Source organism: Ranitomeya variabilis, chromosome 2 (assembly GCF_051348905.1).
Source record: "Ranitomeya variabilis isolate aRanVar5 chromosome 2, aRanVar5.hap1, whole genome shotgun sequence".
NCBI classification, from domain to species: domain Eukaryota; kingdom Metazoa; phylum Chordata; class Amphibia; order Anura; family Dendrobatidae; genus Ranitomeya; species Ranitomeya variabilis.
Genome location: NC_135233.1, coordinates 304,393,898 through 304,421,608, shown reverse-complemented (window position 1 = coordinate 304,421,608; position 27,711 = coordinate 304,393,898). Strand labels below are relative to the sequence as shown.

Sequence of the window (27,711 nt, the reverse complement as noted above, 5' to 3'; positions counted from 1 at the left end):
TATAATTTTTAAATCCTGAGAGATTAGAACCTGCTAACTATAGTGGGTGAAGAACCTATACAGTTTTAGATCTGAAATTATTCTGCTTGATGAAATTTACTGTTTTATATTCTTAGGCACTGCGGAAAGCAAAAATGAATAAAGAAAAGTTTTAGATTCAAAAATCTTTTTTATTTTTCCTAGAAAAAACATTAAGAAATTATATAGGTAACATTTAAGATAGATAGTTAACACTTTATATGATCCTGGCGTGATAAAATAAGCTGCCACGTGCCTGTGAATACGCCAATGTAGACCTCTCTCTTTGCAAGTAATAAAGATCTCAGTATGAAAATAATTAGGAAAACCAAAAATTACAGCATTACTCTTAGTTTTGTCAGTATTTTACAGCAGCGATCATTCTGGTCTCCAGAATATCCAATGTGAGAGAAAGGAATAAAAAGCCAAGTCTTTATTAACGCTTACACAGCAAAACTGAAAAATAGGGCAAGCTCTATGGAAACAGCCCATGTAACACCGAGCCGAACAATGAAAAATACTGTTCTGTCATAGATCTCTGCCAATACCGGAATGGAGGACTCAGGTTTCATTAAGGCCACAAGACAAGAGATTGTAAACTTGAGATTTCCCCTCTTGGCTTACACCATTACCACTACAGTACAATATACTAAACTTTCCACCAGCATTTTTGTTGCCATCTGATCCCATTATGGATCCTGAGCCAATCTCTGCAAACTGCACCCCTCACAGGCGCCTCTATGCCTCTCCTCCACACACTGCTCCTGCCTATTCCTGATTCCTTCTCTGTGAAGGCACTTCTGGATTGCAGAGTTTTTTTTTTCTTTGGTTGTCACAAGGGGCAGGACACTCCAAGTCTTCCAGCTCCTTACTCGCCTACTCGTGTATCATTGGTTTCGCTTTCCTGCTTCTTTTCAGTGGTCTGATCGCTGGATTTGGTTGGACTCTCATCACACTGCGTTAGCCTGCTCCTGCTTCGTGTCCCAGGTTGATATAACTGCATCGCGGGGCGATCCTTTAAAAAAAAAAAAAAAAGAGAAAGAAAAATTATAATGAACATAACATTGCAATACCTAAAATATATGATGATAGCAATGGTTAAAGGTAATCTGTCAGCAGATTTTAGCTATGCAATGTGAGAACAGTATGATGTAAGATACCTTGATTCTAATGATGTACCAACCTGGGTGTTACTGTTTCAATAAAATCAGTGTTTCATCATCAGGAGATTATCAATAGACGACAAGTCATGTTGTGCCATTTAGTTCTCCTGCTCAGTGTAATTCTCCCCCACCTCCCACAATTAACAACTTTCTGCCTATGCACAGTGTACACACACAGTTTCCAATCAGTGGTGTGGGAGGAGTCATACAGAACTCCGTATCCAGAGAAATGTTAGATCTTCAGCCGAAAAAACAGTGATTGACAGCAAGCAGCCTAGCAAGGTGAAACTGGAATCAGGATCTATGCCCCGACATGCTTCTGCTCTCAGATTACACTGCAAAAAATCTGGTGACAGATTCCCTTTAAAGGGGAAAATCCACAAGCAACGACTGATGCTGCTGTACAGATTCTGCACAGATCCTGTTCTTCCCACCCACTAATGAGAAGCATAAAGCCCACCAGTCCCACCTTGTTCCTTATTCGATCTCTTTTGGCCATATCTTCTTTTTTTTCTTCCCGGGATGGACGTTCCGTTTTATCAGAGGTCAACTGAGAGTCGCTAAAATCCTGCTTCCTCACCCTCTCTCTTACTACTTCTCGCTCTCTCCTGAAGTCATCATCACGTCTTCGGAAACTTCGCTCTTTCTCATATCGATCTCTCTGCTTACGACGTTCATCTTCATGGTATCGCAGTTTCTCCTTTTCCCTTGGACGTCGCTCTAGATCAAAATCTTTATCTCTGTAATCCTTGTCTCTATAATCCTTCACATAGTCATCTTCACATCTGCAAGAGGAGCACACAAAACTTCACATAAAAGGACTTCTGATGCTTTTTGGAGAAGAAATTACCCTTTTCCAGAAACACATTAGATCACTTATGTTTAACAATTTCTAGCACCAGGTATAATCGATAATGCTCAGAAACATCAAAATAATGTCATTAATACACTTGAACTACTAAGGGAAATATGCACCCGACATACAGGGAATCAATAAGCACCCTAGGGGAGCCACATAAGAGCTGACAAATAGCCTGGCATTAGTATCATTTGCATGCAGTAAGTCCCAGTTAGGGAACTGTATGGTTTTCAATTTTTTTTTTAAATGATTTATATTATAATAAGGAAATATAAGGTAAGACTGGGGAAACGTAGGAGAAAAAAAAAAGGGAAATTAGGGGGGGGGAATGAATATATGGGGAAATGCAGGAAGCAGTTTACATAAGTTGGAGCGATCAGCAGAAAAAAAATCTGCTTATACAATTAACATTAAACCGGTTTAATTAGTTTTAATCAATGGACTCATTTATACTTCGTTTTGGAGTAAATTTATTAATCCGTAAGTTCCATCTTGACAAATATCTCTTCGTTTGTTTATCCCTTATTGCTAAATTGTATTCAAATGTGTTGTGTATCGAAATTCTATTAGTTGTTATATTGGGAGGGTTAGGGTCTTTCCATTTAGTTGTGATTAGATATTTAAAGTGAACCTGTCAGCAAGATTTTGCGCAGTAACCTATATACATTGTCAGATTGGAGCCATTATACTGATTAAAATGATACCTGGGTTGATGAAATCAGTCTTGTTGTTGTTGTTTAATCTGTGCTTGTAGTTTTCAGATAATGAGATCCTCGAGCTCTGGGGCAGGGCTTTATTTGGTGCTCTCTCATCTTCATTATTATGCCTTATTTTTGGGTTTGAAATTTTTTTTCCAGGACGTCCCTCCTGACAGCACCCTGGAGGATGTCCTCCTCTTCCTTGCTGGGACAGGAAACACACGAGAGTTTAAAGGTCCGCTCACACCCACAAATCCTCAGAGTTTTTCCTGTCCCTGCATGGAGGGACACACGAGGAGAGCTGCGCAAGCTTACCGAGCTCAGGGGGATCGTGCGGTCCTCCAATATCCTTCCCTATGTCAAGAAGCTCAGGGTCGAAACTTCCCAGTGGGGAGTCCCTCTACCCCAAAGGCCTGGAGCAGGACGAGGCTCCGGGATAGAGCCGCTCCTCCCGGTGGGAGGCTCTCCGCTCAGGACGCGGCGTTCTTCCAGACAGCGAAGGCACGCTGTCCTGGCGACGCTACACCCAGCGTGCGGCTTCCGGAAACCAGAGGAGCTGCGTCACTTCCGGTTTCGTCGGGGCCGGTGAAACGTCACTTCCGGTGGCGTTCTGAGAGCGGGGAGAGCAGGCGCTCCATCAGGTGAACGCACAGCAACGCGGTCGCTAAGTACTGGCAATAGCGTACAGCATCGTGCAGGGGTGTTCTTCGTTGGCTCCGGCTTCAGTCCAGCTCTATGGAAGGAGACATGATCGAGGATGGAGGGGTAAGTCCGCCTTGTGCAGTCCACCCTCACCTCAGATAAGACCACAGCACGCCATCTAGCCTATTACTCCCTATCTTATGTCGTTTAAGGATAAGGGAAACCCCGCTGCTCCCCCGGCCACGGCTAAAAAACGTGGAAAGGTCTCGGTGAAGTCCAACAGATGTCCTGTATGCCACGTAAAACTCCCAGACTCCCATGGCAAGACTCTCTGCCACCCTCTACTTCTAGGGTCATGAAAGACGAGCAGTCATCGCTGTTTTCAGAGATGAGATCCCTAATCCGGGAGGAGGTTCAGGCCTCTATGTCCAGCCTTTCACATTTACACCCGGCCAGTCCCATCTCTGGTCGGAAGAGGGCCAGACGGGAGAAAGACCATGGGGAGCTAGAGTATTCTTCTGATGAAGGTTCCGATCTAAGGGACTCTGTCAGAAGAAGAGGGAGAGATTCCAGCAGAAAACCAGGATCGAGCCAGGAAGTACCTTTTCCAGTCAGAGGAGACAGACAAGCTTGTCCAGGCAGTGAGGAGTACCATGCAGATCGAGGACACCTCTAAGCCACAGTCCAGACAGGATTAGATGTTCGGGGGACTTGTGTCACGAAACCAGATAGCTGGTGCTATCTCGTGACTTTAAAGGTCGTTTACCATTCGACCCTGAGGAAGTCAAGTTATGGGAAGAGGTCCCTAAAATTGACGTTCCTGTAGGGAAGGTCACCAAAAAGACTGCCATACTTTTCGAGGACTCTTCTAATTTGCGTGACCCTATGGACAGAAAAGCTGACATTCTCCTAAAGAGGGCCTGGGAAGCTTCTGCGGCCCTAATTAGGACAAACATAGCAGCCACTTCAGTGGCCAGATCTATGTACTTATGGATGGTCAGTTGGAAGAGCATCTATCCAATAACACCCCTAGACCAGATATTCTGAGTTCCCTGCCTATTATGAAGTCAGCTATGGCATTTTTATCTGATATGACAACAGATTCTGTTAGAGTCTCAGCTCGAAACAGTTCCCTATCTAATGCGGCTAGGAGGGCTGTATGGCTGAGGTCCTGGTCAGGAGATAATGCCTCTAAGACCAAGCTCTGCTCCATTCCGTTCTCAGGGCAGAGGGTGTTTGGACCAGCGTTAGACACTATCCTTGAGTCAGCCTCTGATAAAAAGAAGGGGTTCCCTGAGGACAAACCTAAGCGGTCCCAGCCCTTTCGGAGAGGATTCTTCTCCAGAAAGCAGTTTGATTTCAGGGGACAGAGTAGGTCCAGCAGAGGATCCTACAGAGGCTCCCATGGACAGGGTAATAAGAGCAGAGGTTTTTTCTTTAGTCCAACCTCCAGAACTAAGTCACAATGACGCCACCGGGGGAAGGCTTCGTCACTTTGCAAAAAATTGGGCCCAGATCACTCGAAATCAGTGGGTTCACAGAACCGTGTCAGAGGGATACAGCATAGAGCTTTACTCCCCTCCTCCAGAAAGGTACATTGCGCCGACCATAGTTACAGCAGACTCTGCCATACTAACAGATTTACAGGACATGCTCAGTGCGGCAGTAATAATCCCAGTTCCTCCATCGGAGATAGGAAGGGGGCACTATTCATCCCTATTCACTATCACAAAACCATCGGGCGACACTCGCACTATAATAAATCTAAAGCCTTTGAATGCCTGGGTGAGATACAAAAGGTTCCGAATGGAATCTATCCGGTCAGTAGTTCATCTTATAGATCAGGATGCTGTGATGTGCACACTCGACCTAAATAGTGCCTACTATCAGGTCCCGGTGCATCCCTCATCACAGCATCTGCTGAGGTTTGCGGTAGCACTGCCAACCCAGACCTGCCACTACCAGTTTCAGGGCCTTCCCTTCGGGCTGGCTTCTGCTCCCCGTATATTCACAAAACTAGTGTCAGAGATGGTGGCCTTCTTGAGAAGCCAGGGCATTATAATAATTCCGTACCTGGACGACTTTCTTCTCGTGGCAAGATCAGTAGAGATCTTGGTGGATCACAGGACTCGGACGATTTCAGTAATGGAACATCTAGGCTGGGTAATAAACTGGCAGAAGTCCGACCTGCTACTAGAACACAGGAAGATCTTCCTGGGAGTGTGTCTGGACTCCAGACGCAGAATATCCCCTATTACCAGAGGTCAAGCAAGAGACAATTCAAACTCGAGTCAGATACTTAATGGAACATCGAATTTCCATAAGGATCGCGATGAAAGTACTTGGCCTAATGACGGCCTGCATACCATGTATCAGATGGGCACAGTCACACTCAAGACCCCTGCAGCGACAAATTCTGTCTGTTTGGGATCGCCGTCAGACTTCTCTAGATGCCCCCTTGAAGCTGTCAGGACCAGTACGGAGATCTCTCCACTGGTGGACTCAGACAGAGAACCTAAAGGTGGGCGTTTTATGGTCCACCTCCCCCTATGTAGTGGTCACCACGGACGCCAGCGCATGGGGCTGGGGAGCTCATCTACAAGGCAGAATCTTCCAGGGCAAGTGGCCAGCAAGCATCGGAGACAGATCCTCCAACTTCAAAGAACTATATGCCGTATGGGAAGCCTTAAGGCAAAATCGGCTCACGCTTTCAAATCGTCATGTCAGAATTTTTTCTGACAACGTGACGACTGTCTCGTTCTTGAATCATCAAGGAGGCTCAAGATATCAACCACTGCAGGATCTAGCGGAAACGATTTTCAGCTGGGCAGAAGATACAGTCCTATCCATAACGGCAATCCACCTGGAAGGTTCTCAGGTTTCTGCACTAAGCTCCTTTTTACACTACCCTTTGGCATCTCACCCATGGATAATAAGGTTCATTCGGGCCACCCAGAGAATGCGTCCCACCATTAGAAAGTTGTCCCCATCCTGGGACCTTAACTTAGTCCTCAGGGCCCTGTGTAAAGGTTCTTACGCTCTGGGTGAAGATATGCCTATTTCAATTCGCACACGGAAAAAGGCTTTTTTCGTGGCGATCACCACGGCCAAGAGGGTTGGAGAAATCCAGGCCCTATGTACCAGAGACCCGTATCTCCAGATCAGGGATGATAGTTTAATTCTGAAACTAGACCCAGCATTTATCCCAAAGGTAGGCTCTGCCAAAAATAGGAATCAGGAGATAGTGCTTCCTTTTTTTTGTAACAACCCTTCCAACGCGAAGGAGAAAGCCCTCCACTCGCTGGATATCAGACAGGCGGTTTTAGATTATTTGCAGGCCACAAATACTTGGCGGATAGACCCAAACCTCTTTATTCTTTTGGGGGGAAATAACAGGGGTAAGAAGGCCTCAATTATGCGTTGGATCACAACGGTAATATCAGATGCTTATCAGTCTGAGGGGATTTCCCCTCCAGTAGGCTTACGGGCCCACTCTACACGCGGTGTTTCTGCTTCCTGGGCTGAGCGGGCAGGAGCATCAGTAGAACAGATCTGTAGGGCCGCGACATGGGCCAGTGTTGGCACCTTCTGTAAACATTATAAACTTGATGTTATGTCCGGTCAGCAGACTGCTTTTGGAAGGAAGGTCCTCCAAGCAGTAATCCCACCCTAAGGAGGTGCTTTGGTACTCTCCAGGTTGCTGTCAGGAGGGACGTCCTGGAAAATAGGCATTAGACCTACCGGTAATTATGTTCCCAGGTGTCCATCCTGACCGCACTTGTAGTTCGTAGTTCCCCCCCCAGTCTTGATAGATAGTGTGTGTGTGTGTATATATATATATATATATATATATATATATATATATATATATATATATATATATATATATATATATATATATATATATATAATGTAAGGTGATTCTGTCATTAAAGGTTTTATTTGCATTTTTCCATGAGATGGTTCTTGTTACAGCACTGAGGATTTGTGGGTGGGACCGGACCTTTAAACTCTCATGTGTTTCCTGTCCCAGCAAGGAGGAGGAGGACGTCCTCCAGAGTGCTGTCAGGCTGGACTCCTGGAAACATAATTACCGGTTGGTCTAATGCCTATTTTTTTTTTTTACCTCTAGCAAAATACGCAGTAGCACCTATCTGTAACCCCCACACACTGCTGGGCGGTGCTTGCACAGGTTATTGGCAAGTGATGCTCTCAATCTGTGCAAGCATCGCCCACCAATGGGTGGGGGTTACAGATAGATGCTACTGCGCATGCCCCAGCATCATTTTGTTGGAGCAAAAACATTTTTTTTTTTTTTTTTTTTAACTCCAGCAAGATGGTGGTGGCGCATGCACAGTAGCATCTATCAGTAAGTGATAGACGCTGGCGCCAATTTGCTGGACGTATTTTTTTTTTCCTAAGCCCACAATATAAACTGCAATATTTAAAATAGGAGGCAGGTCAGTGATTTGTCAGCTAAGCCGCAATAAGTTAGCGATAAGTAGCGAGTTACTGCTACTGCGTAGAAGCAGAATGAAGACACTGCCCATAGCAGGGCAGATCAGCTACCCAGAACGCGTCTGTGCAGGGTGCAGGATTACGGTGCCACAACTACACGTCACAGGTCAGTGTGACATGCATGGGACGGGGGTGGTATCATAATGAAGTCAGGACGCACTTAGAATTTTTTTTTTCCCATTTTCCAGTACACGATATGGTAAAAACCAATGACGGGAGAAGACGAGAATACCGTACCGTTTCAGCTTTTCCTCTCCAGCTTCTGCCTCTGATTTCTTGGGTGTTGAGACACGCTCTTCTCTGACACTCTCCTTCTCCAGCTTTCTGGGTTTAAACTTTTTTTCTGGTTCTCGCTCATCATCTTTCTCAGGCTTTTTAAGAAGCTATGGAGTCAACAACATCAGAATGTCAGTAACCACAACTAACATCAATACCGACACCAAGCAAAGCCAGCAGCATTATACCAGCAGCGAGTGGGCAGCTGTTACGGCCGTAACAATAGGCACCTCCCACAGCAGCAAAGCTCCTCCATTCTCAGCTCTGTGTACCCTAGCAATCACGTGACAAATAATTTGCCTGTTGATGAGCTGTAACTTTACATGTGTGTCTGAGTGGAAGAAGCTCTTTTCTTTGGCTGTCCACACACACACACACACACGGAAAATAAACATTTGATACTCTGCCAAATTCACAAGTTTTCCCACCTACGAAGAATGGAGAAGTCTGTAATTTTTGTCATAGGTACACTTCAACTGTGAGACAGACTAAAAATAAAAACCAGACAATCACATTGTATGATTTTTACATAATAAATTAGCATTTCATTGCACGAAATAAGTATTTGATACAATAGAAAAGCAGAACTTAATATTTGGTAAAGAAACTATTGTATGCAATTACAGAGGTTAGATGTTTCCTGTAGTTCTTGACCAAGTTTGCACACACTGCAGCAGGGATTTTGGCCCACTCCTCCATACAGATCTTTACCAGATTTTTCAGGCTTCGGGGCTCTCACTGTGCATCAATGAGTTACAGCTCCCTCCAGGCTAAACCACTCCAGGACCTTGAATTTTTTTCTTCCAGAGCCACTCCTTCGTTGCCCTGGATGTGTGTTTTGGGTCATTGTCATGCTGCAAGACCCAGCCATGACCCATCTTCAATGCTCTTACTGAGGGAAGACGGTTGTTGGCCAAAATCTCGTGATACATGACCCCCATCCATCCTCCCTTCAATATGGTGCAGTCATCCTGTCCACTTTGCAGAAAAGCCCCCCAAAGTATGATATTTCCCCTACCATGCGACACGGTTGGGACAGTGTTCTTGGGGTTGTACTCACCCTTCTTCCTCCAAACAGTGGAGTGGATACCAAAAAGTTATTTTTTTGGTTTCATCTGACCACATGATCTTCTCCCATGCCCCATCTGAATCGACCAGATGGTCACTGGCAAACTTCAAAAGGGCCTAGACATATGCTGGTGTGAACAGAGGGACCTTGCGTGCCCTGCAGGATTTTAACCCAGGACGGCATAGTGTGTTACTAATGGTAATGTTTGAGACTGTGGTAACAGCTCTCTTCAGGTCATTGACTAGGCCATCCCATGTAGTTCTGGGCTGATTACTCACCTTTCTCAGAATCATCCTTACCCCACGAGGAGAAATCTTGCATAGAGCCCCAAACTGAAGAAGATTGACAGTCATCTTGTGTTTCTTCAATTCTCTAAAAAATTGTGACAGTTGTTTCCTTCTCACCAAGCTGCTTGCCTATTGTCCTGTAGCCCATCCCAGACTTGTGCAGGTCTAAAATTTTGGCCCTGGTGTCCTTAGACAGCTCTCTGGTCTTGGCCATGGTGGAGAGGTTGGAGTGTGACTGAGTGTTTGGACAGGTGTCTTTTCTACAGGAACGAGTTCAAATAGGTGGAATTAATTCAGGTAATGAGTGAAGAGTAGGAGGGCTTCTTAGAGAAAAACTAAATTGGGTGAGAGCCAGAATTCTTACTGGTTCGTAGGCGATCAATAAAATGCAATTTAATTATGTAAAAATTATACAATGTGATTCTGTGTTGTTTTTTTTTGTTTAATTTTTAGATTATGTCTTCTGTCTCTCACAGTTGAAGTGTACCTACAATAAAAATTACAAACCTCTCCATTTTTTGTAAGTGGGAAAACTTGCAGAATCAGCAGTGTATCATATATCATATGCCTCCTAGTGGCAACAGCATACACTCATGGTTTCCTGTGTCACCCAACGAAGCGATAGAGAAATATATATTTGTTTTTAATGCAGCACACTGGGACCATTAAAAATGGGTTGTCCGACTGCGGTTTAATGGTTGCAGGATCTTGACTCTTGTGTAGGCTGCAAATTAAATAGCATTTTTTTTTTTTTTTTTAATCACCTAATCAGTAAGTCAGATTCCCATGTGTCATCCTAAGTACCTTAATTTTAGGCTCATCCTTTCCTCTTTCAGTTTCTTTCTCTGGAGTTTTTTCATATTTCTTTTGTTTTTCTGCTTCTTTTCTTTTTCTTCTTTCATCTTCTTTCCACTTCCTCCTTTCTTCTTCACGCAATCTTTTACGTTCAAGTTCTCTCCTTCTTCTCTCTTCACGCTTTTCATCTCTTATTCTCTGAAAAGTCAAGCATAAAAAGGAATTATAAAAGTCTGTAGCCATTCTTTCGTTGCCTACAGGTTTAATGACTTCATTTTCCCAAACAATCTGTACAGTAATTAAAGGGAACCTGTCAGCAGTTTTGGCCGACATGAGATGCGACCACCTTTCAGGGCTTATCTACAGCATTCTATAATGCTGTATATCTGCCCCCAACCCGTCCTGCAAGAGAAGAAAAATAACTTTAAGGGTATGTGCATACGTCAGGATTTCTTGCAGAAATTTCCTGACAAAAAGCGGACATTTCTGCTAAAAATCCGCATGCGTTTTTTCAGCGTTTTTGCAGCGTTTTTGCGTTTTTTTCCCAATGCATAGAATAGTGGGAAAAACGCGAAAAATCCGCAAAATTAATGAACATGCTCCTTTTTTTTACCACGATGCGTTTTTTTCGCAAAAAAAAAAAGCATCATGTGCACAAAAATTGCAGAATGCATTCTAAATGATAGGATGCATAACGTATCGCGAAAAAACGCAAAAAAACCTGAACGTGTACACATACCCTTATTATACTCACCTGTGGAGCGGTCTGGTCCGAGGGTGTCGCTCTTCTTGGTCAAGCACCTCCCATCTGCTTGCGATGCAGTCCTCCTGCCAGGGCTCTGACCTTTTCCAGCACCTGCGCACTGCAGTACTTGGCTCTGCCCTCAAAAGGGCAAATAAGTACGCCTGCGCAGGAGCGCAATGCCGAGGAGACTGTGTGGATGATGCAGCGATGCGCCATCCACACGAAGCAAGCAGGAGGACGGCATCGCAAGAAGATGGGAGGCCCCAGACCAAGAAGCGCGACACCCCTCGGACCGGACCGCCGGCGAGTATAATAAAAGTTATTTTTCTTCTTACAGGTCAGGTTGGGGGCAGATATACAGCATTATAGAATGCAGTATATCAGCCCTGAAAGGCGGTGACCGTATCTTATATCGGCTAAAACTGGTGACAGCATAAACTCAGCACAAGCGATTGCTTGCCCCTAAAGCCCTTTTTAGCTTACCTGCTCCAATATAGAATGAAAAAAGTTTAAAAATATAAAAATGAAACAATAGAATCATTAACAGAAAAATTATTGGAATCAAAAGAAAGATGAAATTCTTACCTGCCTATTTTTTAAGAAGCTTAATAGTGGAGTTGTCTTCTTAGCTGTATAACAAAAGGAAAATTATTAGTTGTCAAAATATTTCCCGTGTAACAGTCTGAGAATCCATATGATTTTGGTAATGTTCTTATTATTTGCTTCAAGTGCCTGTGCAGCTACGTATTATGCACTTCAGATGTGTTTAAAATTAATACAACTTATCAACCTACTTATAAATCGAGCCCCTTTCATGAACTTCTAACACATTTAACATTTTCATCACATCCAAATCAATTTTTATTTAGCTGGATAAGCCCCTTTAAATGGAATGTGTCCTCAGAAAATGACTTCTGGTTTAAATCAGGTTCTTGTGATAAAAAAAAAAAAATTTAACATCACGATCTTTATTTTAAAAAACTAAAATGAGCCATCTTGCAATTTTCACACTGGCCACTGGGGCTATTTTAGAGTCATACAACCGGTCTGAAGAGGCAGGATTACAATGCCAGCTAGCAGCTCTGTAAGGCCACGTTCAGTATTTGTAAGCCAAAACCAGTGGGTAATAAATACAGAAGAGGTGACGTGTTTCTATAAGGCTATGTGCACACGTCAGGATTTCTGGCAGAAATTTTCCTGACAAAAACCAGACATTTCTGCCAGAAATCTGCATGCGTTTTTACCGCGATTTTACCGCGTTTTTCCCCAAATGCATAGAATTGCGGGAAAAACATGGAAAATCCGCAAAATTAATGAACATGCTGCTTTTTTTTTTTACTGCGATGCGTTTTTTTCGCGGAAAAAAACGCACCATGTGCACAAAACATGCAGAATGCATTCTAAATGATAGGATGCATAATGTATGCGTTTTTAATGAGTTTTTATAGCGTTTTTATCGCGAAAAAACCTGAACGTGTGCACATACCCTTATACTTTTCCTCTGATTGCTCCTCACCTGCTTTTAGCTTACAAATACTGATGTAAAATACTGACCACATACTGAACGTGGCCTTACACAGGATTCACCATTCACAATAGGAGATGTCACAGCTGACCCTGCGCCTCTTCCCTTCACAATAGCCTATGTATCATAAAAGAAATTAAGGTCTAAAAGAACTGCAGTTGTTAGTGTGAAAATTGCAACATTTCTAATTTTTATTAAAGATTTTGCTATGGAAAAACACAAATTGTCAAATATTGCTTAAAAATACATTTAACATGAAAACCTAATGTAAACAGGTCATTTTCTGATGTAACATCCTCTTTAATAGTCAGAGCCATGGCAGTATAAAGTTGACTCCTGTGCAGTGCTTGCTTGTACAAGTGAAACGGGTTATTGAGTTAGTCCTTATTTCAGAATACCTATCATTTCTTTGTTTTTCGCCTCTATTTCTTCCAACAGTGTCTCTGGGGTGGAGGTAAGCTTCTTTTCATCCATACTGTATGAATCCAAGAACTTTCTGTATTCTGGATCTAAAAAAAGAGAAATAGAAAAATATATAAATTACACCACAAGATATTTTACAGTAGGTACAGTGAAATACACCAAACCAAAGTTTGAATGGAACCTGTCAATTCCAGAAACGCTATTTATGGGGTCAATCTGCAAGCAGATAGTATTTATATCCTGGAACAGTGGCTAAAAGGAGAAATGTATGTTTTATTTAGTCAATGATCACTACACAATGAACCCGACTGTAATCACTCCCCAGCACACGGGTTGACAGCCAGCTCTACAGCTTGTGTGTTCTGCTTGTGTGCGATCACAGCCGCGCAATGTGTAGCAAGCAGCGACCGTTACAACTCCCTGTGTACACAAGTCCTGGGAGACCCTGGTGGACATTTCTGCATCATAGGTGGTGCAGAAGGTGAGTGTTTGTTTTTTTTATTTTACACTGTGGTACATAGGTATTTAAAGGGAACCTGTCAGCAGGATTGTGTTCAGTAACCTACAGACACTGTCAGGTTGGCGTCATTATACTGATTAACATGATGCCTTGGTTGATGAAATCTGTCTTGTGGTGCTATTTAATCTGTATTTTCAGTTTATGAGATTCTCGTGCTCCAGGCGACCTGTGGGAGTGTGGGGTCTTTATGTGGTGCTCTGCTTTTATATGCATCAGTATGGGCTTATGACAGGTCACTGATCCCTCAGTGACCTGGCCCCCTGATCCCTCAGTGACCTGGCCCCCTGATCCCTCAGTGACCTGGCCCCCTGATCCCTCAGTGACCTGGCCCCTATTTTAGATACCGCATAGAATTGTGGCTTGATAAAAAAAAAAAAAAAATCACATTCATCAGTCACATGCAGCATCATGATAAGGTGGATAATATGGCTCTTTTTATGTTATTTAGAAATATAGTTTTGCTGCAAAAAAATAAAAAAAATATCAAAATGGTGCCACGAAGTAGCATCTATTGCGTTCCAATAGATGCTACTGTGCAGGTGCCATTTTTGTAAAGAAAAAAAAAAAAGGTTCAATCAAGATTGTGCTGGCGGTGCCTGCACAGTAGCATAGTTCTGATAGCTGCTACTGTGCAGGCACCTCCAGTGTCATCTTTCCTCTACCAAAATGCTAACAGGTTCAGTTTAAAAAGGGGTAGTCTGTAGTGGACAGCACTTTGAAAACAGGATTTTTGGTTGCTTACCGTAAAATCTGTTTCTCGGAGCCTTCATTGGGGGACACAGGAACCATGGGTGTATGCTGCTGCCACTAGGAGGCTGACACTATGCAAATAAAAAAAGTTAGCTCCTCCTCTGCAGTATACACCCTACCGACAGGAAGTAGGATATTCAGTTAGTGAGAAAGCAGTAGGAGAAGCAACGTGTAAAAGAGAAAGAATAATAATATAATAATAATAATCTTTATATAGCGCCAATAAATTCCGCAGCGCTTTACAGTTTAACAGTTTCAAACACTCAAAGAGTGTTCAAAGAACTCGAACGTTAACAGTATAACACAATAAACAGAGCTGTTCAACTTGGGAGGGTGCGGTGTCCCCCAATGAAGGCTCCGAGAAACAGATTTTACGGTAAGCAACCAAAAATCCTGTTTTCTCTATCGTCTCTCATTGGGGGACACAGGAACCATGGGACGTCCCAAAGCAGTCCCTGGGGTGGGAAAAACCAGGTCAGAGGACTCACCACTGAAGCCTGCAGGATCCTTCTGCCCAGGCTGGTGCCTGCCGAAGCATAGGTACGGACCTTGTAAGATTTGGCGAACGTGTGGATGGAAGACCAGGTTGCCGCTTTGCAAAGCCGTAGGGCGGAAGCCCTGTGGTGCACCGCCCAGGAGGCGCCGACTGCCCAGGTAGAGTGAGCCTTAATCCCAGGAGGGGACACTCTGTTCTTGACCCGGTAAGCCTCCAAAAATTGCAGTTCTGATCCAGCAAGCAATAGTCGCCTTGGAAGCCGGCAGGCCTCTACGCGTGCCATCAGGGATGACGAAAAGAGAATCCGTCTTCCAGAAAGCGGCCGTTCTAGCCAGGGAGATCCTCACTGCCCTGAAGAGGTCCCACTTGTTCAACGATCGCTCCAGAGGATGAGTCGGAGCTGGACAAAAAGGGAAGGTAGAACTATGTCCTCGTTGAGGTGGAAGGTGAAAAACCACCTTGGGAAGGAAGGAAGGCGGAGGTCTAAGGACCACCTTGTCCTGGTGGATAACCAAGAAAGGAGGTCGGCAAGAAATGGCCGCCAGCTCGGAAACGCGGCGGATTGAAGTGATGGCCACAAGAAAAGCCACCTTCCAAGATAGAAACAGACAGGGAAAACTCCCTGAGAGGCTCAAAGGGGGGGAACCCCTCAGAATGTCCAGAACAAGCTTTAAATCCCATGAATCCACAGGGGCCCTGTACGGAGGGACAGCGTGGGCTACTCCTTGAAGGAAGGTCTTAACCTGTGGCTGAGATGATAACGTCTTCTGAAAGGGAAGGAGAGCGCAGAAACCTGGCCCTTTAGGGAACTACGAGCGAAGCCCGAATCCAGTACTGCTATAAGAAAAGCAAAATGGGAAGGCAGGGAAAAGGACATAGGTGAAAAGCGGTTGGACACGCACCAACGGAAGTAAGCCTTCCAGGTACGATAGTAGATACTGGAAGACGAAGGCTTCCTAGCTTGGATAATAGTGTGAACCATCCGGACAGAAAGGCCGGACGCTCTTAGAACTGCAGTCTCAACAGCCACACCATTAAACTGAGCGACCGGGGGCGTGGCCTAGCAGGAGATGTGAGAGGACGCGTGTCGGACCTCTCCCGCTGCCTGAACGCTGATCCGGTAATATCAGAGGCGCCGCCGAACGCCACATACCGGTGGAGGAACTCCTGAGTGCCCGGAGAGTGGAGGGAGCTGACCGCGCTGTGCGCACACAGCAGGATGACAAGAAGGAGGCAGAAAGAAGTCGGGATGGCGGGCAGCACGCGCTCCCAAGATGGCGCCGACAGCGCTGCTGAAGACGCGGCAAAAGCAAGTGCTGCATACCAGAAGAGGCTGGAGGTCATCGCCAGGTTGGAGCAGTTTGCGAGGACAGAGGAGGCAGGACGGATGATGCAGGGAGCCGCTGGAAAGGTGATAGAAGAGGAGGGGATCTCAGGGGAGCAGGTTGGGACGAGGTCTGGGGCACAGGCAGAGGGGATGGTGAGTGGATCCCCTATAACACCTATTACTACACCAGATGTGAGAAATCCTCCATTGAAAGATGTAGCTGAGCTGACTCCAGAATATGTTTCACAAATGGAGACTGGCAGTGCTGATGGGACTGGGGAGCCAACCCTGAAGGATATATTTTCTGCAGTATTATTCTGCAAAACTGCATTGACAACCCTAACTGTCCAGGTGGACGACCTTAAAGGGGAAGTTGCCTCTTTTCGCACAGCTATGCATAAAATGGAGGGGAGAGTTGAACTGTTGGAGGAACGTGTGGGAGGTGCGGAAGATCAGATTGCTGAAATGGCAAAGAGAGAGAAAAAATATGTCCAGCGCATTGCGGAGTTAGAGTTTAAAACTGATGATTTGGAGAATCGTTCGCGCAGGAGCAACTTGAGAATTATTGGTGTACCTGAAAAGGCAGAAGGAAATAATCCCACTGAGTTCATAGAGACATGGCTAAAAACTAAGGTTGGAGGGGACAGTCTCACCGGGTGCCGACTAGACCTCTGCCCCCTGGCTCCGCCCCACGGACCTTTCTAGCTAAAATCCTAAATTACAGAGACCGGGATATTCTGCTACGGAAGGCCAGAAATGTGGAGGAATTGACTATTGACGGTAACCGTGTATCTATATATCCTGACTATTCTACAATTGTACAGAAGCTCAGGATGAAGTTTGGTGAGGCTAAAAGACGCTTGCATGAATTAGGACTGGCCTATTCTATGCTGTATCCGGCTAAATTACGTGTGGTGGCCATGGACAGGGTTCACTTTTTTCAAAATCCTGAGGAAGTGTCACATTGGCTGGACTTGAATACCAAACGTATTGGAGCAGAAAAGACCCGCTGAAGAGGTTTAAATGCGGTCTTCTGGCTATTGTGATAGATGGGGGAGAGAAAATTGAGTTGATGGTTAATAGTGATCTGTTAGGGTACCGTCACACAGTGCCATTTTGATCGCTACGACGGTACGATTCGTGACGTTCTAGCGATATCGTTACGATATCGCAGTGTCTGACACGCAGCAGCGATCAGGGATCCTGCTGAGAATCGTACGTCGTAGCAGATCGTATGGAACTTTCTTTCGTCGCTTGATCTCCCGCTGACATCGCTGGATCGTTGTGTGTGACAGCGATCCAGTGATGTGTTCGCTTGTAACCAGGGTAAACATCGGGTAACTAAGCGCAGGGCCGCGCTTAGTAACCCGATGTTTACCGTGGTTACCAGCGTAAACGTAAAAAAAACAAACAGTACATACTCACATTCCGGTGTCTGTCCTCCGGCGTCTCAGCTTCTCTGCAGTGTGAGCGCCGGCCGGAAAGCGAGCACAGCGGTGACGTCTGACGTCACCGCTCTGCTTTCCGGCTATGGCGCTTACACAGTGGAGAGAAGCAGAACGCCGGGGGACAGACACCAGAATGTAAGTATGTACTGTTTGTTTTTTTTACGTTTACGCTGGTAACCAGGGTAAACATCGGGTTACTAAGCGCGGCCCTGCGCTTAGTTACCCGATGTTTACCCTGGTTACCGGGGACTTCGGCATCGCTCCAGCGCCGTGATTGCAACGTGTGACCGCAGTCTACGACGCTGGAGCGATATTCATACGATCGCTGCGACGTCACGGATCGTGCCGTCGTAGCGATTAAAATGGTACTGTGTGACGGTACCCTTACTAAAAGAATTTGGGGTGTGGTCCTTGTGCGCTAGGGTTGTGTTCGGCGGCGCAACTGTTTATATATCCTGTTTCTAAAGGGTGGGGGGAGGAACGACTGGAAGATAGAGGGAAATCTATTTGTGGTGGTATCGGCTTTTGAGCCACTGCTGGGATAGCAACAGCGCGTTCCCCTTTCTCATACAGAGAGGGAGTAGGAGTTTATACGTTGATTGTTATAATGTTGTTGGGGGAGAAGTTATTAAGGGAAGGGAAGGGTAGGGTCAGGGGTTATTTTGTAATAATGAGGGGCTGGGGGGGAGGTTTGGGTAGGAGGGCCCAGTTTAGGGGGGTAAAGAAGACCAATGGGAAAAAGAAGAGAAAGTTAACTATTATGCAAAATGATGGGAGATAGAGTTAAAATTTTGAGCTGGAACATTAGAGGATTATCGAATGTTACAAAACGTAAGGCTATTTTGCAGTATATTGTAAAACAGAGACCCTCGCTGGTGTGCCTTCAAGAAACTCACTTAGTAAAGGGGAAAACCGGTATATTGGATAAGAGATGGGTGAGGAAGGCTTACCATGCGACATTCTCGGCCTATGCTAGGGGAGTGTCAATCCTTGTGCATACAGGCGTACCGTTCGAGGAGGTAGAGGTGGTAACAGATAGTGATGGACAGTACGTATTCCTTGTGTGTAAGGTGTTTGCTAGACTGGTATGTGTCGTGTCGGTGTATATTCCCCCACCGTACTCAGGGAAAAAACTACAGGAAATCCTAAATATATCTGGTAGGTGGGGAGGAGTTCCATTACTTATAATAGGGGATGTTAACAATATCATTGATGATCATTGGGATAGGGGGCAGCATGCTATGTTGAGGAAGGAGGGGAATTTGACAGCGTTTGGTAGTTATTTGAAAGAAGTGGCATGGAAAGACTTGTGGAGAGTGCGCAATACTAATACATACTGTTTCTCATGCTATTCAGCGACATACGGCTCTTTATCTCGTATTGACATGGCCCTAGGTAATGAAGAAATGGATAGGCTGGTACAAGAGGTGAATTATTTGCCTAGAATAGTGTCGGATCACAGTCCAGTGGTAGTAACAATTCAAATTGACGGCCTTGGGGGGATGGCTAAATTGGGTTGGAAGTTGAATCCCTTCTGGTTGCAAATTATTGATATGGGGAAGATTGGGGAAGAGATAAAGGAATTCTTTAAATTTAATGATGGTAGTGCAGCGAAACATGTGGTTTGGGACACCATGAAGGCCTTTTTGAGGGGTATATTATCTAAAGAGATATCTAGACATAAAACACAAACAAGGGAAGCTGACAAAGTGATATTGGAAGAATGGAGGGCAGCAGAGGCCGCACTTAGTAATTTACGTTCACAGGACACCGTGAATCGTATGAAAACGGCTCAGGAGGAGGTAAACAAATTACATCTACGCAAAGCAGAAAGGGCGAGAGCTTTTCAAAGAGAGGCCTTTTACGCGGAAGGAGAGAGGGTGGGTCACCTTCTCTCAGTGGTAACGTCTGCACAAAGGGATTCGTCACACGTACATGCTCTAGAACTAGAGAATGGTAGTATTGTAACACAGGGGGCCCAAATCTTAGATGGTTTTAAGGGATTCTATAGCAAACTGTATGAATCGCATACCGGGCAGGGAGAAGGCGACATTGACAGATTTTTAGAAGAGGCAAGTTTACCTAGATTAGAAGCTGAGGATAGAGAATGGTTAGATGGGCCGCTTACGGTGGAGGAGTTGGAGGGTGCCTTGAGGTCCATGGCGGGGGGTGAAGGCCCCGGGAGCCGACGGCGTCCCTGTTGAAATCTACGGTGTCCTTTCTGAGGAGTTGTTGACCAGATTGTTGGGGGTGTTTGAGGAGTCACTGGAGAGGGGAATATTGCCTGATTCCATGAGGGAGGCCATTATTGTGGTCATCCCTAAACCTGAGAAGAACCCACGACTGCCGGAGTCATATAGACCAATATCACTCCTAACAACAGATGTTAAGATCTTGGCTAAAGCCTTGGCGAACAGACTGACCCGGGTGATAGAAAAGGTGGTCCATTCGGACCAATCGGGCTTTATGCCTAATAAATCCACTGCCATCAACTTGAGAAGGCTATTTCTTAATATGCAGATACCGGCGGAGAATGCTGGGGGGGAGGGTGGTGGTCTCCCTCGATGCGCATAAAGCCTTTGATAGTATAGAATGGCAATACCTGTGGTCGGTTCTGAGTCGCTTTGTGTTTGGGCCGGTTTTTGTATCGTGGGTGAGGCTCCTGTACTCCTCTCCAGTGGCTAAAAATCAGGGTGAACAATGCACTGTCAGATGGTTTTCAGTTGTTTCGGGGTACGCGGCAGGGATGCCCGTTGTCCCCGTTGCTGTTTGCTCTAGCGGTGGAGCCTCTGGCAGCGGCTATCAGAAGGTCTCAGTTGGTAAAAGGGTTTGTGTATGGGAAAACGGAGGAAAAAATTGCTCTGTATGCTGACGACATTCTGCTTTTTCTTGAGGGTCCTGGGGAACCCTTGAGGAATGTAATTACATTAATTGGAAAATTTGGGCAAATTTCAGGGTTGATTATCAATTGGGACAAATCAAGTGTTTTACAGGTGGATAGAGGAGTGGATTGTACTAGGGAGGTGGAAGAGGGTACAAAATTAAGGGTGGTTTCACAATTTAAATATCTAGGGGTTCAGGTGTCTCTCCCTTTGAATAGATTTGAGGAGCTCAATCTTGAGCCATTAATAACCAAATTACGTGCCAAAATCACAGCGTGGAATAAGCTGCATTTGTCGGTAGTGGGTAGAGTAAATCTCCTGAAGATGGTTGTGATGCCACAGGTTTTGTATATTTTACATAACTCTCCGGTTTGGATCCCACGGACTAGATTTCGTAAACTTAAATCATTATTTGGAGAGTTGGTATGGGGTGGGAGGTGCCCGAGAATTAGGCAAGAGATACTGCAGCGACCTAAAGATGAAGGGGGACTTGCCCTGCCTAATCCCTGGTTGTATTTTTTGTCGGCGCAGAGCCAACATCTTAGGGGATGGGGGAAAGAGCTTGAGGAAGGTCGGGGTCATAACAGTTTGATGTATATTATTGGCATGTGGCCCTTGGGTCAGGGCCTAGAATTAGGACTATTCAAGAAATTGGGGGCTCGTCTTCACACTATAAATTTAATTCATAAGGTATGGCAGACGCTTAAAAGAATAAGAGGGGTTGAGGGTTTCACAGAATTTTCAGCTATTTGGGATAACCCTTCCTTTCAAGAATTCAACCACATGGAAGGATTGGGGGAGTGGAGAGAAAAAGGCATTGGGTTGATAAGTCAGTTGATGCAGAATGGGAGCCTTAAGCCTTTCGATATGCTGCAGCAAGAGTTCCAGTTCCCGGGGTTAAAACTATACCAATACAGACGGGTTCAACACGCATTTCAGGCACAGAAGAGGAGGGGGCCTATAGTGATCCAGAAGGATCTAATGTTGGACTTTATATTAAATAATAATGGAACAAAAGGGGCTATATCCGAAGTATATGGAGATCTGCTACACACCTTTCTACTAGATTACCCTATAAAGGCCAGAGGGAAGTGGGAGGCCGAATTGGGGGAAATAGAAGATGATAGGTGGGAATCTATCTTAGAATACGTACCCAGGTTATCAATGAGTGAACCTGGGAGAATGTCACAATTGTATGTGATAAATAGGGCCTATAGGACACCTGATATGTTGTTTAAAGCCGGATTGAAAGACGATTCTGGGTGTCCTAGATGCTCTCAGTCTCAGGCGGGCATACTACACATGTTGTGGCTTTGTCCCAGACTATTTGCGTTCTGGGTTGTTGTGCTGAACCAAATTGGGGTGATCTATGGGTGCTCGATTCCCAGGGATCCGGTGGTTTGTGTACTTGGGTATGTGGAGGAAATCCTGACCGACGAAATTGCCAAAATGGCTATAGCTAGATTATTGGATTAGGGAGGAACCTCCTACTAGACGGGAGTTTATTGCACAGGCTAATCATATTGTCCAGCTCAAAAAAAGTATATATAATAAAAGGAACAGAATGAGCTTCTTTCAAAAGCTGTGGCAGCCATGGCTGGACGGGAACAATTAAGAGACTGTGGTAAAAAGTTGCATATATTATAATATGTATGTGTTATATCTTTTCTTTTCTATTCTTTCCAGGAGTAAGGTTTGGGCGGAGTTGGGTCTTCAGAGGGGAGGGGGGAGGGGGGGGGGAAAAGGGAGGTTTCTTTTAAATCAAAAAACACAGATGTGCCCTGTTTATGTGTATGGATACTGATGTCTTTATTTTGCACAATAAAAATATCTGATTTAAAAAAAAAAAAAAACTGAGCGACCGAGAATTCGGGTGGCAGATCGGACCCTGAGGCAGCAGATCGGGTCTGTCTGGAAGGCGCCAGGGGGCGTCCGAGAGAAGATTGACAATCTCCGCAAACCAAGATCTCCTGGGCCAATCCGGGGCGATCAGAATGACCGGCACCCCTTCTGCCTTGATCTTTTTCAACAGTTTGGAAAGCAAGGAAAGGGCTGGGAGCAGATAGGGGAGCACGAACTGGGACCAAGGAATGGCCAGAGCTTCAACACCACTGCGAGAGGATCGTGGGACCTTGGGACGACCCGAGGGACCTTCCTGTTCAATCGGGACGCTGTGAGGTCCACTTCCGGAGTCCCCCATCGAAGAGAAATCCGATGGGAGACCTCCTGAAGTGAGGACCATTCCCCTGCCGCGAGGCCCCCGCGGCTGAGGAAGTCGGCGGCCTAAGTGTCCACGCCGAGGACATGCACCGCGGAACTCACCAGGACCTTTGCCTCTGCCCAAAGGAGGATGCTGGAAACCTCGGCCGAGGCCAGAGAACTCCGAGTCCACCCTAGGTGGATCTTCCAGTCCTAGACCTGGAGGATCTACCTTAGGAGTAGCGGGAACGCCAGGAAGGAGTGAGTCCGAAGGATACCTTCTTCTCTTAACGTGCCTGTGGCCTCTGCTGTTGTGGAAAAGGAATCTGATGCCACGAAATGACGAAAAAGGCCGAAAAGACCGAAGTTGTCGCCTAGGGGAAGGTAGGCGAGGTCTGGAGAAGGGAACTGGTGGCGTCCTTAATAATTTGGTCTAGCTTGGAACCGAAAAGACGTGATCCTTGAAAAGGCAGCCTGGTGAGGGACTTCTTTGATGACAAATCCGCCTGCCAGGTCATGAGCCAAACGGCGTGACGGCTGGCAACAACATTACTGGGAGCCTGAGCGGCAGAAGACGCGGCGTCCAGTGAAGGGGAACCAAATATTCCCTGGCGTGAGCAATCTGGGTGGCAAGTTCCGCCAGCCGATCTGGTGGAGCTCCGGCTTGAATGCCCCAATGGAATTGTTTAGCCCATTCGGATACAGACTTCGAAACCCAAGTGGAAGTAAAGGACGGGCATAGGGAAGATGCGGCAGCTTCGAAAGCCGACTTCGCGAAGGATTCCATGATCCCATCGATGGAATCTTTCAGAGACGCCCCACCAGACAGCGTGAGGACTGTGTTGGTGGCAAGTCTATAAGCCGGCGGATCCACAGAAGGAGAAGTCGTTCTCTATCGTCTCTCATTCCAGTTGGCGATGAGATCCGGAGGAAAGGGATACGAGTCTCCAAGACGCTTGCCTCTTTGAAAACGTCTGGTCAAATTCTCTTTCTCTCGCCAGAAGCTCCTCGAATTCAGGATGAGGAGCGAATACCTTGGGAGGTAGTTTAGACCGTCTAAGCGAAACCGCCTGATCTGTGGGTTCCGTAGAGGAATCTGATGCCACAGGTCTGATTGGTCGCTCCAATGAGGCTTTGAACCATATCCCTCATGCTAGGCGATTTGATTCGAATCCGGCCCCAAATTATCCTCCGAAGGCACATCAGAGAAAGCCTCACCTGACTCCGGTGGGGAGGACCAGGGGGAAGTCGACCACAGAGAAGGACTGTGGGGTGAGATGGACCAAGAAGAGAACTCAGACCGGCGTTCCTGTCTGGATCTTTCGCGGCCTGTATTGGAAGTCTCGGATGGAGTGTCTTGCGACCCGCTGGCTACTACTGAAGACTGCAGGGGCAACCGATCGAGCATGGACACAAGGTCCAGAGAGGAGGCCCAGCCTGGGGTGAGGACTTCGCTTTCAGTCGGTACAGCAGGGGGGATCCTGGGCGGTGAGCATAATGTGGGTTGCTGCAGGCCTGCCTGATACAAGATGAACCCGGAAAGTGTTTCACTAAGGCATAGGAGGTAGGGAAAAAAGTAGGCCGGGAACGACCTCCCTTAAAACAAGACCGAACGGGCCCCTGAGGAAAATGTCAGAAGGTTAGGGGACAGGGGGGCAGGGGAGTGTGTCAATCTGCGGTGCAGAGCTACTCACGGCAGACGCTGCGGTTTCCAGATGGAAGGCTGCACGGCTTGGAAGATGATCCTCAGGAACGATTGCCTGTTCAGGCAGTCACATCTGGGGCACCCTCTTGTCCGAAACTTGCTGCAGGCCTGAAGAACAGCAGTGGGGAGATGCGAGGACGCCAGAAATTCGCGCTCTTAAGATGGGCGAAGAAAAAAGTTCCTGGCGCTGAAATAAGTAACTGCGGCTGCACGGGGAGTGGTGGGCGCGGCTAACCGCCAGGCCAGGAGCACCAAGATGGCGCCGGTGGGCGGAGCTCGCTGATAATAGTTGGGCGGGAGAAAAGCCCGCCCGAGGGAAAGAAAGTGGGAGGAGTCGCGGCAACGGGAGAATTTGAGGACGGCGGCCGCCGGGAAGGGCCGCGGCGGTGGGGGAAGTGCAGATGCCGGGAAAAGCGGCCTCGCCGTGTCAAAAAAGCACAGTGCGGCCGGAGGAATCGCCAGGCCAGAGAAAGCGGCGCGGTTGCCTGCAAGGCCACCACGCCGGAACAGAAAACAGTGCGGCCGCAGGAGAAAGCAGCGCGGCTACCTGTAAGGCCGCCGCGCCGGGACAGGAACAGTGCGGCCTTAGGGGAAGGTGGCGCGGCTGCTACACGGCAGCCACGCAGGGTCAGAATACAGTGCGGCCGGGGAAAAAGGCAGCGCGGTCGCCTGTAAGGCCACCGCGCCGGAGAACTGCGCGGCCGCCGAAGGAAGTAACGCGGCTGCCACGCGACGGGGAGGCCAAGGCAGCCTGGAAAAATATCCCAAGGGACCCCCAAATGACTACCCAGGAACTGAGAAGGGACTCAGAGGTACTTTGAGGGTAGGGTATGTGGAATACTCACCTAAAACATCCCACGCCGTCCTTACTAACCTCAATCCGGGGAAAATATCAGACGTCCAGGGAGCTAGGACAGGACTTCTAAGCACGCTTGTGTGCTAGGATCTTGGTCCTGCTGTGGGATCTATGAGGATACGGGTTGGCAGTACATGCTGTACTCATAGTCCATAATGTGGGATTACAGGTATGACTGTTCACCCTGTATCCCTCCAGAAAATCTGAAAAGGAACGACGCACACTGAGGTAGATAAGGGTCTAATGAAAGACCTGTGTCCACCTCCTACTGACACTAAGGCTAGGTTCACATTGCGTTAATGGGTTAACGCTAACGGACTGCGTTGCACAGCGAAATTGTCGCAATTAACGCCGTGCAACGGGTCCGTTAGCGCACCCATTGACAGCAATGTGATTTGTCTCTGTAGCGCATCGCTAGCGCATGCCATTTTCGGCACTTCCTAGCTTGCAGCGTCCGAAGTCCGGTCCTCGCTAGCGCAGATCGGGGATCTGCGCTAGCAGGAACGATGAACGCGAACCCTAAAGAAACATTGCGTTAGTGCAATCCGCTAGCGCTATGCGCTTAACGGATTGCCCTAACGCAATGTGAACCTAGCCTAAGCTTAACTGGATATCCTACTTCCTGTCGGTGGGGTGTACACTGCAGAGGAGGAGCTAACTTTTTTATTTGCATAGTGTCAGCAGCATACACCCATGGTTCCTTTGTCCCCCAATGAGAGGCGATAGAGAAAGTTTTGTCTGAACAAACAGAACTGCAATGTAAAGTATGAGGGCGTGGGAGCAGCAGCCTGAGCCACTTATGATAAAGCCCTCCTTACAGTTCACATAGCATTTAGCCCTGTTTTAAGTATGTTCATTTGCGCCACCAGGATTTCAACTCTCATCGAAAGTTATGTACAAAATTTTAGACAACTTTCCATTCGAAAACCCTGAATATCTGAGTGTAAACAAATAGAAACTAAATTGCAAAACCTGATTTAATTAGAGTTAAAGTCCTTACAAAGTGGTAAAAAGAACCCCGAGATAATGCAGAAAGTTTTTTTTACCATCATCAATAGTCCCAGTCTTAGAATCCTTCTTCTTGCTTTTTCTTTTTGCCACTTTTTGAAAAGGGGCGAATTCCACAATAGCTGGATATTCTTGACCTGTGATAAAAAGGAATACAATTATGGTTTACATTAACACCCAATATATATTCTATCTGAAGGCAAACTCACTTAAAATGTATCTATTATTTTGCAAATAGAATTATTTTATATATTGCATGCGTTGCATAGTCTTGCTGATCGGTAAAGGTCCAAGTCCTGAAATGCACAGATCTTGCATGAGCTACATGAACAGAGTAATGTACGGGTTCAATAGTAGGTTTGTGGGAGATTACTTACACTATCAGAGCAATGTAAGGACACAAAGCCTTACTACTGAGTCCACACACTGCTCTGGGCTCTCAGTTCTCCGTTTACTCTCAGGAGCAAGACTGCAATTGCTTCCATTTTTCCCATGGAGATCTATGAAGCAGCAGTGTGAACATTTACGTGTAGGATTCCTCTTCAGGAAGAAGAAACGGGAGATTAGGGTGTCCTGTACCAATTTTCAAGGTACAGGATGGGGCAGTCTAACAATATTAGTATGGGTGAGAGACATGTGACATTTAATATGATTCTACTAATAATCCAACTTAAACCTTCTATATGTCATGATAGGTTTTGATTAGGAGCCTGAGTGCTTCAAGTCCTCATTCGATCGTTGATCTTCTCGAATACTGAAGTCAGCAGAGATAATATAGACAACATACCGTACCTCTATGATCAATGAACACATAGCCATCGAATCGATCTCTGAATAGCATGATGTCCTCTGGACTTTTGAAATTGATATATGCCCGTGAGAACATATGAGGAAATAAGCTAAGGAACAAGAAGACATTAGAATTAGACAAAACTACAAGTAACAAAAAGAAATAGCCTGCAAAGGTGAAGATTTACTGATAACCAGAGAGGACTGTGCCAAAATTAATGATTATTACCTGGTGTCATTTGCAAAAAACTCAAAATAATCATGTTCTGGCAGAGGCTGAAGATGCTCTTCCAGCTGTTCTTTGGTAAGACTTGGAGGCAAACGACGGATCACAACCTTTAAAAACAAAAACTTCTAGTTAAATAAAGCTTTATTTGTAATGTAGGACAATCCGTAGCTCTCCAACAAACCAAAGTAGACTATTAAAATAAAATTAGCATTATTTTTCAGCTATATTAACAGCTTCCTGACTGCAGATAGACTATAAATACTTGGGCATTCAGGCTCCTACTCTGCAGTAATGTTCTAAAATGTCACTAAATTGTACCACAACCACACACGATCATCGTGAAGCTGCGGGAGCAGGGACCCAGCGTGCCGAGACAGCAGCAGTCCCCATAGAGAAGGCACAGAGGGTTTATTACCATATCTGCCTCCTTTGCGGCTGTATACACAGCGCTATACAAGTGCTGTGTACACAGTTAGGGGGCAGA

The 27,711-nt window shown here is 46.0% G+C and overlaps 1 protein-coding gene across 2 annotated transcripts in view; it reads right to left on the bottom strand.

Annotated features, from left to right (window-relative positions):
• Window positions 1-438: 438 nt before the first annotated feature.
• UPF3B (UPF3B regulator of nonsense mediated mRNA decay) overlaps window positions 439-27,711 on the bottom strand; it is a 36,899-nt gene continuing 9,626 nt past the window's right edge. For both annotated transcript variants that reach the window (XM_077285174.1, XM_077285173.1), the window contains 9 exons: window positions 27,228-27,334; window positions 27,002-27,108; window positions 26,248-26,346; window positions 12,994-13,104; window positions 11,656-11,699; window positions 10,335-10,523; window positions 8,136-8,281; window positions 1,651-1,966; window positions 439-1,033 (listed from right to left, as the gene is read on the bottom strand). In XM_077285174.1, the coding sequence (XP_077141289.1) occupies window positions 887-1,033; window positions 1,651-1,966; window positions 8,136-8,281; window positions 10,335-10,523; window positions 11,656-11,699; window positions 12,994-13,104; window positions 26,248-26,346; window positions 27,002-27,108; window positions 27,228-27,334 (1,266 nt within the window). In that variant the 3' untranslated portion in view covers window positions 439-886. The remainder of the gene's footprint in view (window positions 1,034-1,650; window positions 1,967-8,135; window positions 8,282-10,334; window positions 10,524-11,655; window positions 11,700-12,993; window positions 13,105-26,247; window positions 26,347-27,001; window positions 27,109-27,227; window positions 27,335-27,711) is intronic.